This window comes from Amblyomma americanum, chromosome 11, assembly GCF_052857255.1.
Source record: "Amblyomma americanum isolate KBUSLIRL-KWMA chromosome 11, ASM5285725v1, whole genome shotgun sequence".
In the NCBI taxonomy this organism is placed as follows: Eukaryota; Metazoa; Arthropoda; class Arachnida; order Ixodida; family Ixodidae; genus Amblyomma; species Amblyomma americanum.
Genome location: NC_135507.1, coordinates 102583363 through 102596030, shown reverse-complemented (window position 1 = coordinate 102596030; position 12668 = coordinate 102583363). Strand labels below are relative to the sequence as shown.

Here is a 12668-nt window from a genome sequence, read left to right as displayed (position 1 = left end):
TAAGTACATTCTACTTGAGTTGAGTGATATTGGTACAGCCATCAGGTACGGATACAGATATCAGGCCACGGCCTGCCCGGCCGTCCGCCCGCCCGCCCGCCCTCTGTTAGCGGTCGGCGTTCGTGCTCACGGTTGCTTCGCTGCGGCTGCGGCGTTGCATGGGTCCAGTAGCCGGCGTCGAGGCGGCGTTCGAAGTGCTTGGGCTGGCGTCGCTGGCGGCGTCACTGGCTGAGTCGTATAAGCTCCCGGTCCAAGCGCCCGCGTAGGTGCTGCCGGTGTTGTTGGCGTTGGGGGCACCACCCGGATGGGCGGCAACAGCGCTGGAGTCATCCCTGGCCGTAGCAGGTGGGAGCGTCACCCAGGAACGGGCTCAGGCACGGCAGGGAGTCCACGATGCGAAGCCGCAGAACGCGAGCACACCGGAGCAGTAGCCGGATTCGCTCTCTTCCAGCCAAAGCGTCCCTGACCCGCCGGAACCTCCGCTTCCCTGTTCGCACCCCCCCCCCCCCCCCGTGCCTCGCTTTCACTCTCCCTTTTATAGCCTTCGCGTTAGTACACGTAAGCCTTGTCGTCGTCTTCTTCTTCTTCTCTTCTCAACCAATCATCCCTCTCCACCTCACCGAATGCTTCTCCACCACTCATCTCTCTCCACCTCACCGAATGCTTCTTCTTCATCTTCTTTATTCTTCGGTTAATCCACGTCGTCTTCTTCACATCTCTTTCCTTCATAATTTTATTTTGGACTCCTTAATATATGTGGCAATTTGCAACAAACCAGAGGCCATTTTGTAGGATAGATACGTTGCCAGTAACGCTGTGTCGTCAGTATATTGGTACACTAAACATTTGGAAATAGCCAAAGGGAAGTCATTCACAAAAGTATTAAACAACAATGGAACTGAAATTGACCCCTGAGGTACACCCGCATTCAGCGGCAATTTACAACTGAAAACTCACTTAACAACGGTAAGGACCACTCGATATCCATTGCTAAGGTAGTCTACGAGAATGTGGTAAAAAGGCGCACGGAGTCCTGACAAATAAAACTTGCTTAACAAGATTGGATGGTTCAGGGAGTCAAATGCTTTCGCTACATCTAAGAGAGCGCACGTGAAAAGATTCTGATCAAACGCTGAAAACAGTTGATCTGAAAATTCCTCAAGAAGGGCAACAGTACCGCGCCCAGAGTCAAAACCAAACTGGCGATAATTCAGGACAGAAAATTTGTAAAGAAAACAAAACATAGTGCCAAAAGACAGTTTTTCCAAGACCTGGGCAATTACAGGTATGATAGAAACGCCTCGAATTCCACACCCGTGAAGTTTGTAAAGAGAAACTACGTGGTTAACAGAATCGAAGGTCTCAAGAAAATCAAGAAAAATTCCGAAAGTAAACAAGTTTGCTTCAATATTCTTTGTAATTAATAATTTTACATTGAGCAGGGCCTCTTCAGGTGTCTTTTTTTTGTAACTCGAATTTAAATGGTAAGAATATATTATAATTCTGCAGGAACATAGTCAAACTATTGTTTATAGACTTTTCGTATACCTTTGAGAAAACCGGTAACATTGAAATTGGTCTATAATTAGCTCAATCATTTCGTGTTCCTCTTTTGTGTATAGGAACCACTTTAGCTATTTTACGCTGGTCAGGAAAACTTCCTGTTGATAGAGATATGTTTATTAAGTGTGACAATAGAAGACTTGTTTCAGAGGACACATACTTGACAGTTGAGACTTGGATGTTATCATAACCGCTCGCCGCATTTGGCTTCAGTTGCTTTATCATTTTGTCAATTTCTGGAGGTGTGACGGCACTTAGGTCTATAAAATTTGCTTGTGAGCCTACCTGGTTTTTTTTTTGTTGGCTAGGGATTGAAGACACAATGCTGTATTAATGAAGTACTTATTCATTTCATCCAATAACTCTTTCCCGCGGAGGGCATTATTATTCAGCAACATATGTTCTACTGGGTTTGAATTTAGGCCTTTTCCTGTGAGGGCATTGACTTGTTTCCATATTTTTGCAGGATTTCCCTTTATTTTTGAAAACATGGTTTCATAATACATTAACTTGGCCTGTTTGATGTCAGCGCTTAATTGATATCGGTTTTTCTTGAAATCAGTGGAAAGATTTCCGTCCTTAGTGGCAAGGAATCTGTGAAACATTCTGTTCTTAGCTACTATTCTTTTGTATACTGCATTATTATTCCACGGTTTCTTTATTTTCTTGTTACGTTTTTTTTATTTCTGAGGACTAAACGCAAAATCATAACAATTTCTGAATATTTTTAAGAACGTTTCATACACTGTTTGCTTCGCATTCTAGGTATAGGGGATACCAATCCGCCTGTTGGATAAAAGCTTTGAAATTATTCAATGATACCTCATTGATACTTCCATGTTGAAAACCACTGTCGTTATGAGCCTCGTTTGATAGGCGATGCGGGGCGAAAAAAAGCGGCAGGTGATCACTGATGTCACCGGAGAGCGTGCCAGAATTGAACTCTGTAGTGTTATGGTTGGTGAGACAAACGTCAATGGATGCAGAGCAACTGGAGGTGATTCGAGTTGGTCCTGTTATAGTGTTTTGGCATCCGTACGATGCAACAAGATTGTTGAAGTCATGCGAATAAATGTGTTCAGACACTGTCTGTAATAATGGAAATATCACCCATGATAAAGAATGATTTTTGATAGGATTAACAGTATTCCAGTACCACCTCGAACTTAGCCAAGAAACGTCGCTTGTAGCCAGTTGGCGGTCTGTACACAATCACAAGTATAAAATGTTTTGCATCAATCCCCAAGCATTAAAATATCACACTGAATCAGTAATGTCATCAATTATCTCACCTGTGAACTGGCGTCGCAATAAACACCACCACCTTTGCCACTTCTATCCGACCATATGCACGAGTAATTTCTAATTTGGGGCGAGGCATCCGTTTTACCTAGCCATGTCTCAGAAAACCATAACGCACCAAAATTTACTTCTTCATCAAGATAACTGAGCAAGCCACCCTGTTTGTTTCGAATGCTTCGTTAATTTAAGTAAAAAAGAGAGAAATATGTTTGGAAAACAGTGAGCTTTTAAGTGAGTGCACCGCTTTCAATAAAGTCATCCATTGACATGTCTGGCATAAACTAACCAATGAAACTGATAAAGCAAAAAACGGGGGGTACAATGACTGAACAAGAGCAATATCGTCTTTTGCAGCAATTTGAATGATATCGGATGATTCATCCTTGCTTCATTGGATGATTCATCGGATGATTCATCATGGTTGCCTGGACGTATTCCTCTGAGAGAAAACAGGCCACTGCCACGAAGACTTCGACGTCGGTCCTTTCTAGTTGCGGTTTATTTTGTCCTCGATAAGCTGCCGCCGCGAAGCGTCATTTTCACGGACAACGCATGCTAACGTCCAGATGCGTGGATAATGTCCTGTCACTCTCGTGGCGGAAGGCACTTATCCAAGGCTGGGTAGCCTCGAAGGTGACACCATGCCCCGCCGCCATGACGAAGAAGCAGCTGCTTGACATTTTGGCCACCGTCAATTTTATGAGTTACCACGTTGATGCAGCTTGCGAATGTGCTGGGTGTGCTGTCATCACGCTGCCTCCTTATCACTCTGAGTTTAACCCGATAGATCTCATTTGGGCCCTTAATAAGAATGCAGTGGCAGCGCTGACCATCACTTTCAAGACGAAGGATATGAAAACTCTTTTGCTTGCGGAAATAGTGAGTCAAAGCAGAAAACTCGACCAATGCTGTGTGCCATGTGAAAGACTTCGCAACACTCTTAAAGAAGAAGTGTGGGTTTAGTGGTGAGCTGGAGCAAATAATAATCACCCTCGGAAGTGATAACAGCACTCCTGAAACCGAGTTTTCTTGTATTGAACCGTTGCGGCGACCTGAGCAGTGTCACGACTGGCGGCTCATATGCCTTCACTGCCATTATGTGTGATCTTGCTGCCAGATGTGTTTACTTCTGCCGCCTGAATCCCCCACTGTCAGTGCTTACCTCAACCTTACAATGGCTGAGGCATGCTCCCCAGATGCCCTCACGCGCCTCCATGTCTGTGCCTGCCGGCACATCTCACCTCGACTACACGCTACCTGATCTACGTCTCGGCATTTCATTGATCTCTGAGTGGCTGAAATCCGCTTGTGTGGTCAACCTCTTTGAGCCCCCTCCACTATTTTTTTTTAACACACGATGAGTCCAAAGACCCATTCTCCAGCATTTCAACCCACAGAAGCCGAGTACCGAGCCAAGAGATTGCTTGTAACCATGGTATTACCGGTATTTTCTAGACTGACCTTAGCGGTATAAATTTTACGATGGTATGAACGCATGGACGCAATCTAAATATCAGTCACAACATAGTTTAGAGTGACGCCTCGATACATAGCAAATCTGGCTGAAAAAAATTCTGAACTGCTCGTGCACTGCGCTGAAGCTTTAGTTTCATCTAAATGGCCTAATGAAACCTGGGGAACAAGGAGCACTACAGCTCCAGCTTTGTACGTTCGCTTTACCTGCAGCAACTTTAGTAAGAGTTGTACCGGAAGTTGTGCCATACTACGCAGTACGACCTATGAGCAGAGACCAGGCTTTAGGGTGGGAAGTAAAGAACTGCAGCGATCTCAAAAATACAGGCTTTCTTCGCTGCAGCTATTCATATCGAAGTTTCAGTTAACTTGGAACTGAATTTTACTTTTTACTGAATAAAGTGATAGTGGTTTAACTTAGTTAAAGCGAGTATACGTGTGAAGGCATATGTGTTCATTCTTCAAGTGAACGAGACAGTTAAGCTCCACCTTCAGGGTATGACGTGATAGCTTTAGCGGGTAAATGCCCATATATGCAGAATTGGTCATTCTGAACTTAACACTCATAGATCGCGACGAGTCCTCATACCACTACCAACGCAGTGGAGCAGGGGATAAGCGACGCGCCAGTGCGTTGTCTGGTGGTGGTGGTGAAAAGCCTTTATTTAATGAAAGAGGTGAGGCTCTTTAAAGAGCCCCGCAATGGGTGGAGTCCTTATTCCGGGACCCCATTGGTCGAAGCCGCCAGCTTAGCCGTCTTGACCAAAGCCTTTTGGGACTGAAGGTCCGAACAGCCAAGCAGGGCCGCCTCCCATTCCTCTCTGGTAGGGTTGGGGGGGGGGGAGAGCTGAGTTGCGCTGGCAAGCCCAAACCATGTGGTAGGTGCCACCTCCCCACAGTGTTTGCACCTGCCAGTGAACGCGGGATCGAAGTGTTTTAGTGCTGCCGGGCACAGCATTGTGTTCGTGAATAATCGGAGTAGAACGCGTTCGTTTGCTTTCCCCAGTCCCTTTGCAGGGGCCGGGTAGAGGCGATGCCTATCCTTATAATAGGATGTGATAGCTTTGAAGGAGAGTAAGTAGCTACCTTCAGGTTCCAGGTGCTCAGGAGCCAATGACAACGCCCAGTGAATGAGTGCTCGGGCCGCCGCGTCTGCAGCTTCGTTTCCTGCTAGGCCCTGATGGCCCGGAGTCCAAACCAGGCAGCGGGGTGTAGGATCGGTATCCCGGCTGCAGTTCCTTAGTATACGTTCAGCTAGTCGAGTTATCCAGCCAGCCTCATAATTGCTACATGCCGACCGCGAGTATGTTATTATGTGTTTGGATTTTGAATCAGAATCAGCTAGGGCGATAGCAACCTCTTCAGCTTGTGTTGTGCCTGGGGCTCGAAAGGAAAGCCCGTTCACCTGTATTTCTTGATGTATGACCGCGGCCGTGTACTACACCCGTGGGTAGGCCCAGCTACAACTACGTAAAAGACACCATGTTTGTTGCCATAGTGGTGCGCTAAGGCTTCCGCCCTAGCCTGACGACGACCACTAGGATCCTCCTTGTCCATCTTAGTGGGGAGGGGTCGAACTCCGACGGCGCGTCTCCAGAGTTCGGGCACTCGGACCCGCTCCTGAATGTGAAAATCATGTTGGATGTGAAGACGGGCTAGCAAGTGCCGACCCGACTTCGTTTGGGCTAGCCTCGTGTATTGATTTGTGAGATGGGCCTCCTTGAGTTCCTGAAAAGTGTTCACCACTCCCAATGCAAGAAGTCTCACATTGGAGGTGGACACAGGAAGGTCAAGTGCCCTCTTCATCATTTTGCGCAGTATTACCTCAACTTTGTCTTCGTCGTGTTTACGCAAGGGTAGATAAGGGACCGAATAGAGGATTCGGCTGATTACGAAAGCATGGGCCAGCCGCACGGCATCCCTGCTTCGCAAGCCCCCTCTCTTGTTGGAGACGCGACGGACCATACGGCCTACTTGGTCTCCAACTTTGCGGAGTTTGTGCAATGTTGTGTCTACTCTTCTTTGGTTATGGATGAAGAGCCCGAGTATTCGAATCTCTTTGGCCTCGTGTATGGGGCCACTTCTTAAGGAGAGATGTATTTGGGTAGTGTCCTTAGGGGATTCCCTAAGGTGCACAAATTCAGACTTGTTGTGTGCGCATTGGAGACCACAGTGCCCTGCGTACGTGAGCGGCTGTTTGCAGGCATTCCTCCATGCGCCCTAAGTTTCCCTCTGTGGCCCAGATTGTGATATCATCGGCATACAGCACATGCCGTATGCCTTCGATACCATTCAACTTGTCTGGGAGATGCAGCATCGCCAAATCGCAGGGGGATAGCACCGCGCCTTGTGGTGTCCCCCGCATACCCATTTGATACGGACCAAATTCTTCCTCTTGGATTCTGATTAGTGCGGCTCGATCGGTCAGGAAGTCTTTGATATAGTTGAAAGTGTTGTGGCCACAGGTGGTTTCATTGAGGTGTCTCAGTATGACGCTGTGTTTGATGTTGTCGAAGGCTCCTTTCAAGTCCAAGGCCACGACGACCTTGTCATTGTGTGGGTGTTCGACTGGTTGTATTATGTCTCTGTTGAGCTGGAGGAGTACGTCCTGTGCCGACTTCTGTGGGCGAAAGCCGAACATAGTGTCTGGAAATGTGTTTCGTTGCTCCAATTATTCGGAGAGCCTATCCCGCACTTTGGTTTCCATCAGCTTGCCTGGTGGCTGTTTCTGTCACAGCCACCGGTAGCGATTGTGCCACCTATGTTGCGCTTTCCAAGCAAACTGTCGCGACCAATCATTTATTTAACAGCCACGTGTCAGGGCAAGTTGTGATGACGCCACAAGGTTACGTGACCTAGGTGGCGCGACGCCCCAATCCTGTTGGCCACAGCTGCCAAGACGTGGCTCCGAGCTTACCCGAGTTGCCTCCCATTGGCTGGAGCTTGCGTGACGCTCCTCCGAAATTACCCGACCTTACCCGTCCGAATTTACTCGAGCTTATTCGAGTAACTCGGTTAAGCTCAGGGTAGTTCGGAGCTCAAGACACAATGACAAGATTCTTGCTCGGGGTTGATTCGTCTGTAGTAGTTCTAGCGCATTAAAACTGCGTCCGGAAAAAAATGACGCTGGCTCAACTCGAGGTAAAACAGGCTTAGCAAAGAGCGACTATGAAGAGCTAGCGGTGAAAATCAGCTGTACCGAGGCCTTTTCAACAGTCTCCACGCTTTGTTCATGTATGATGTACAGATTACGCTGATGAAAAGACCGCTTCCACCGCTTCCTTCGATGAAAAGGCTCTGCAATAAGAGCAGACGCTGCGGAATGCAGTGAGGTATCAAGTACGACGCCAATTTGGGAAGGTCAGAAGACGCCGATTTTTGTTTTCACTTTTGAGATTGGCGGGCGCAATAACACAGCACGCACTTACGTTGTTTCCAGGGTTGACTGCTGCTTTTTCAGGTTGTATCCTACTAAAGGGACCATATTGTTACGGCGCTAACCAAAATAGCGAGCGGACGAGCTCCTTAGATAACGCTTGAAAGAAAGTGTACTGCGAATTTCTTGTTTCTCTTGTAACTATACTGTGTTCTGCAGCATAAATCACGTTTTAAAAATGTGGAACAGAAAACGCCGAAAGTATAGTTAATAGTTCAGTGGCATCCGTAATGCTGTACTTGGTTTACTGTACGTGTTAAAGAATTGTTAAAAAAAGCTTTTAAATGAAAGATATATGACGATGTAGATAAAGAAATTCCAGGCGTATTCAAAACTTTATTCCTTCAGCTTACTCTTTCTAATCGCTGGCGAACGGATAGTGCCTGCCAGGAACCTTCATTTCATTTCGTATTAAAATGTCTATATTCGCAGACGACTGCACAAAGCGAACTGTGGAAAGAGGAAGCGTTTAGAAGATGGTTCTTTATATGTACTTTTTACTAACGGCGTGCTCATTGTTCTCGATCCTGTCTGCAGCATGGACGCACGCTCAGCCAGCCTATAAGCCATGTATTGAGGGATCCGTATTACAACGGCCAGGCATTCCGTGTGTTCTTCTATGCTCCACAGACGTGAGTATCTTCAAGTTGCTGGAAGGGATGTGAGCTTTTACGTCCCATTGCAACTCAGGCTATCAGGGGCAAGGTATAGTGGAGGGCTCATGATTAATTTAGACCACTTGGGGTATATATAGCCCAATCTACGGGCGTTTTTGTATTTCACCTCCATACAAATACTGCCGCCGAAGCCAGAATTGACTCCGAGACCTTGGGATCCGCAGCCAAACGCCAACGGCACTGATCCACCGCGGCGGGCAGTACCCCGGCAAAATTATTCTGGTCCCCCAACAAATGTTTTCGCCGACCAAGACATCTCCGATTGACTTTAATGCACGTTCAAATATTGCACCCTCGACAGCGCATGACGACAGCGGGGCCACGACTGTGGAGAGCAGACACAAAGTTGGAAGTGCGGCAGTTAAGCGCTGCACAGGTGTCCGCCTTGTCTCCGATCGGCAGTGAGATGATGATGCTGAAAACTCCTATTCAAAATTAAGCCACAGTGACTTGAATTAAGGAAGGGCTGATCGGGTTCCTAGTACGGGACATCGCTGGTAAAACCCGCTGCCCGTGCTCTGACGACGAGGGCTAGTTGTTCCTCGAGGTACGAGCTTGACAGGGCCGCCTCCCGGCCCTCTCAGGTTGGCTGATTTAATATGTCGATGCAGATATTTTCCTGTCAATCCAACATCATATGGTATAAGTTTGCCTTCTGGCCACGAAATTTGCACTGTGCCGAAAAAGACTCGGGCTCAATGACGTGAAGCGTAGCTGGATTATTAAACTACATAGTTTGTAGCCTTCGAAGGTGACATTCTTCCGATTTACTAAGACTCTTAGCGGGCCTTGGGAGTGTCTCCCTTGCAAGGCGCAAATGCTATGATATCTCTGAAGATGTTGTTAAAGGAGAGGGGAAGCCAGTAAGGGAGGACGTAGAAGGATGCCGGGGAAGAAAAGCTCGGGGCGAAGCGTGAGCGCGCTCGTTTCCTTCCACGCCCTGGTGACCTGGTACCCATGCTAGCTTTTTCCGTGCAGCTGAATTCCTACATTGACTCAGAATTTGGCAGGCTAGCGGCGTGATTCTACCACGCATATAGTTTCTCTAAGCCGCCTGGGAATCTTTAACTATTTATTTCGATGCGGAGTGTGTTGCGGCTAAGGCTATCGCTACTTCCTCCATAGCTTGTGTATCCTCATTACGAACTCAAAGCCCATCCACGACCTGCATTTGGTGTACCACTGAGATTGTAGATATCACCTCTACAGGACCCGTAGCGTCCACGAAGTAGGCTCCATTTCATGAATAGCACTCGTTCATCTTCTTGCTCCTCGCCTCTCGTCTAGCATGATGATGCTCCTGGTGCATGTTTTTGGAAGCGGAAGCGTAAGAAATTTTCTCTTCCACTCTTCAGGTATATCTTGTCTCCCAGCAACCTGTTGCGGAAAGCTGATATTTAAATCTAAGACCCTGCGGCCTGCCTTAGTTGTGAGCAGTCGCATTACCTGGCTCGTAAGATGGGCGCTAATCCATCAGTCGTATTGTTTACCCCCAGTTTTAGCAGACGCTCCGTAGATGCTTTCATGTGCAGCCCGAGCGCCTTCTTATAAGCCGTTCGAATGATAACGTCCAGCTGGTTTAGATCGTCTTCCTCATATGAAGGTACCGGGCCCACGTACACTATCCTGCAGATGATAAAGGCCTGTATTAGCCTGTTCTTGCATACCGTTTTTTTGTGATCTGAGGTATCATAGGGATGACTTGCTTGCACACCGTTCGGTGCTTGGTGATCGCTGCTGCGTTCACACCCTAGTTGTTAATAAGCAGCCCCAAAATCCATATTGTTTAAACCTCGGGAATAGGTGTATCATAGACCGAGATTTCCAGCGGTGCAGTATCTCCCTTCCCACACAGGACGAGGAGCTCCGACTTCTCCGTGGAACAGCGGAGTCTGCATTTATCTGCATACTTTTGAACGCTAGTGGCGGCCTCTTGGAGGGCCTCCTCCACCTGTCCCAAGTTTCCCTCCGATGCCCGTAGGGTGTCAGCCCCGTAGAGGGCGTAGCGAATTCCGCTAATGGCATTAAGTTGTTCCGGCAGGTGCATGAGGGCAACGTTGAAGAGCAGTAGAGAAAGGAATGCTCCCTGAGGCGTCCCCCTGGTACCCATGGGTATCGTCTCGGACCTCGCGTTGCCAATCTTGATGTGCGCTTGCCTATCTTGCAAAAAAGCCTTGATGTAATTGAAGGTACACTTTCCGCAGTGAGTACCCTGTAGATTTTGAAGCATTTTGGAGTGCTTCACGTTGTCAAAAGCCCCCTTAAGATCTAGTGCCAGTATGGCCCTACTTTTGCGTTTACGCGGGGGATAGATAACCTACATCTTCAGCTGCAGTAACACGTCCTGGGTTGAGAAGTGCGCCCTAAACCCAAACATTGTGTGAGTTATGTTATCTTGGTCTTCTATATACGTCGAAAGCCGCATTTGTGCCGCCTTCTCCATCAGTTTCCCGCCGCACGACGAAAGCGAGATTGGCTTGAGGTTATTGATGTTCACCTCCTATCCAGGCTTGGCAATAAAGCTGACATCAGCCGTCTTCCACGCCCTGGGTAACTACACACTTTTCCAGCTCTCGTTGACATACTCCGTGAGATGTTCAAGTGCTTGCCCATTGAGATTGACAAGCAATCCTACCGTCATTCTGTCGTTCCCTGGTGCCGTGCCCCGCCTCATGGCCATAAGCGCCGCCTGTATTTCCTCGACTTCGAACTCTATATAGGTCCGGATTGTCCACACCCTCATAATCCCGTACTGGCTCGTTGTCTTTTACTGCACAGAGGTACTTGCTGGTGAGGGCTGCAACCATCTGCTGGTTCGTGCCCGCGAAACCGTGTAGAGCTCTCTTGAGGTTATGTTGCCGATCCCCACCAGACTTTGAAGGCTCTATCAAACGTCTAAGAAGACTCCACGCTGCCTTGGTGCTAACGTTGGCTTTCATTAAGCCGCATTTGGCCAACCAGTTGCTTTTGGCCAGGGTTCGTGCATACATTTCTGCTTGCAAGGTTAATTTCGCAATCCTGATCTTGAGCTTGCGGTTCTTTTTGCCTTTTCCACCGTCGTGTGAGACCTTTTCTGGCCTCCCATGGATGTAGTAGGTGATTGTCAATAGCCGGGACTTCTTCTGAGGTCTGAAGCGTACGTGTAAAGCGGTCCCCTACTCCCAGCAGCGACTCAGCCCACTCCTCGTACTTTTCAATCGGCGTGTTAAGCGTAGAGCCTTCCGCCGGTCGCAACAACGACCAGTCCGTGAGCCTGGCATGCCCTCTCGGTTTGCGATGCTTATTTTAGTCTAGGCCGCTCTTGTGAATGTAGTGCTAACTCCCTAAGGTGTCTTCCATGTTGTGCCCATCATAGTTTCTGGCTCCTTTAATCAGCGAGAGATATGTACACGTATCGCTCGAAACACTGCTGCCAATCCTCGCAGCATGATGCGGCTCAGTAAGAATAGTCAACGCTAGGTTCAATATGGCCGCAGCGAGTTTCCTGCCCCTAATATCCTCTTTACTATAGCCCCACAAAAAGCTAGATGCGTTAAAGTCCCCCACAATGATGAGAGGTACACTTTTTGCCAATTGCGCTGTCTTTTGGAAAATCTCATCGAAAGACGCACCCCTTTTCTTCAGTCGACTATATATGTCCAACACATACGCACTTCTGCTAGTGCGTACGCTCGGTAACAGCTGCATAAATGCATGTTCCACCTCAGTGACTAACTCCAGCTCGATTGTCACCGCCGTGAAATTCTTTGTAACCGCCGTGAAACCAGAATGCAAGTGGATGAGCTGTTTTCATGCGTGCTGTAAGGTCTGAGTTTGACTTCCGTATTCGCGTCCTGCAGTGCAATAATATCCGATAATTTATCCAACGGATCTGCGTATTGTTCTAGCGAATGCCTATTCCTCCTAAACCCCCGCCAGTTCTACTGCAAAATCTGCAACTTACGAGGGCGGGCCGTGTTGAACACTACAATAAATCGCGCCTGGTGCGTCCACTCCGGTGTCGGGCAAATCATCAGCTCCAAGCTGCCTATTACCCACCCGGCCAGTTAATTTTGGAGCCTTCGTGCGCGTGCACTCCGCAAGCTCCTGAAGTTTGCGATCGATTCTGATTTCAAAGGCTTGCAGCTTAATCAAACGGGGCCCCAAGATGCCCTGTAAAACCCTCTCAACCGCTGCTTAAACGTTTTTCACAATAAAAGTTTGCAGAGTTCCCTCGA

General features: G+C 48.0%; 1 protein-coding gene across 3 annotated transcripts in view; it reads left to right on the top strand.

The window, feature by feature from the left end:
• Nucleotides 1-12668, top strand: part of LOC144110178 (uncharacterized) — a 315005-nt gene that overhangs the window by 195142 nt on the left and 107195 nt on the right. For all 3 annotated transcript variants that reach the window (XM_077643014.1, XM_077643013.1, XM_077643012.1), the window contains one exon: nucleotides 8312-8406. In XM_077643014.1, the coding sequence (XP_077499140.1) occupies nucleotides 8312-8406 (95 nt within the window). The remainder of the gene's footprint in view (nucleotides 1-8311; nucleotides 8407-12668) is intronic.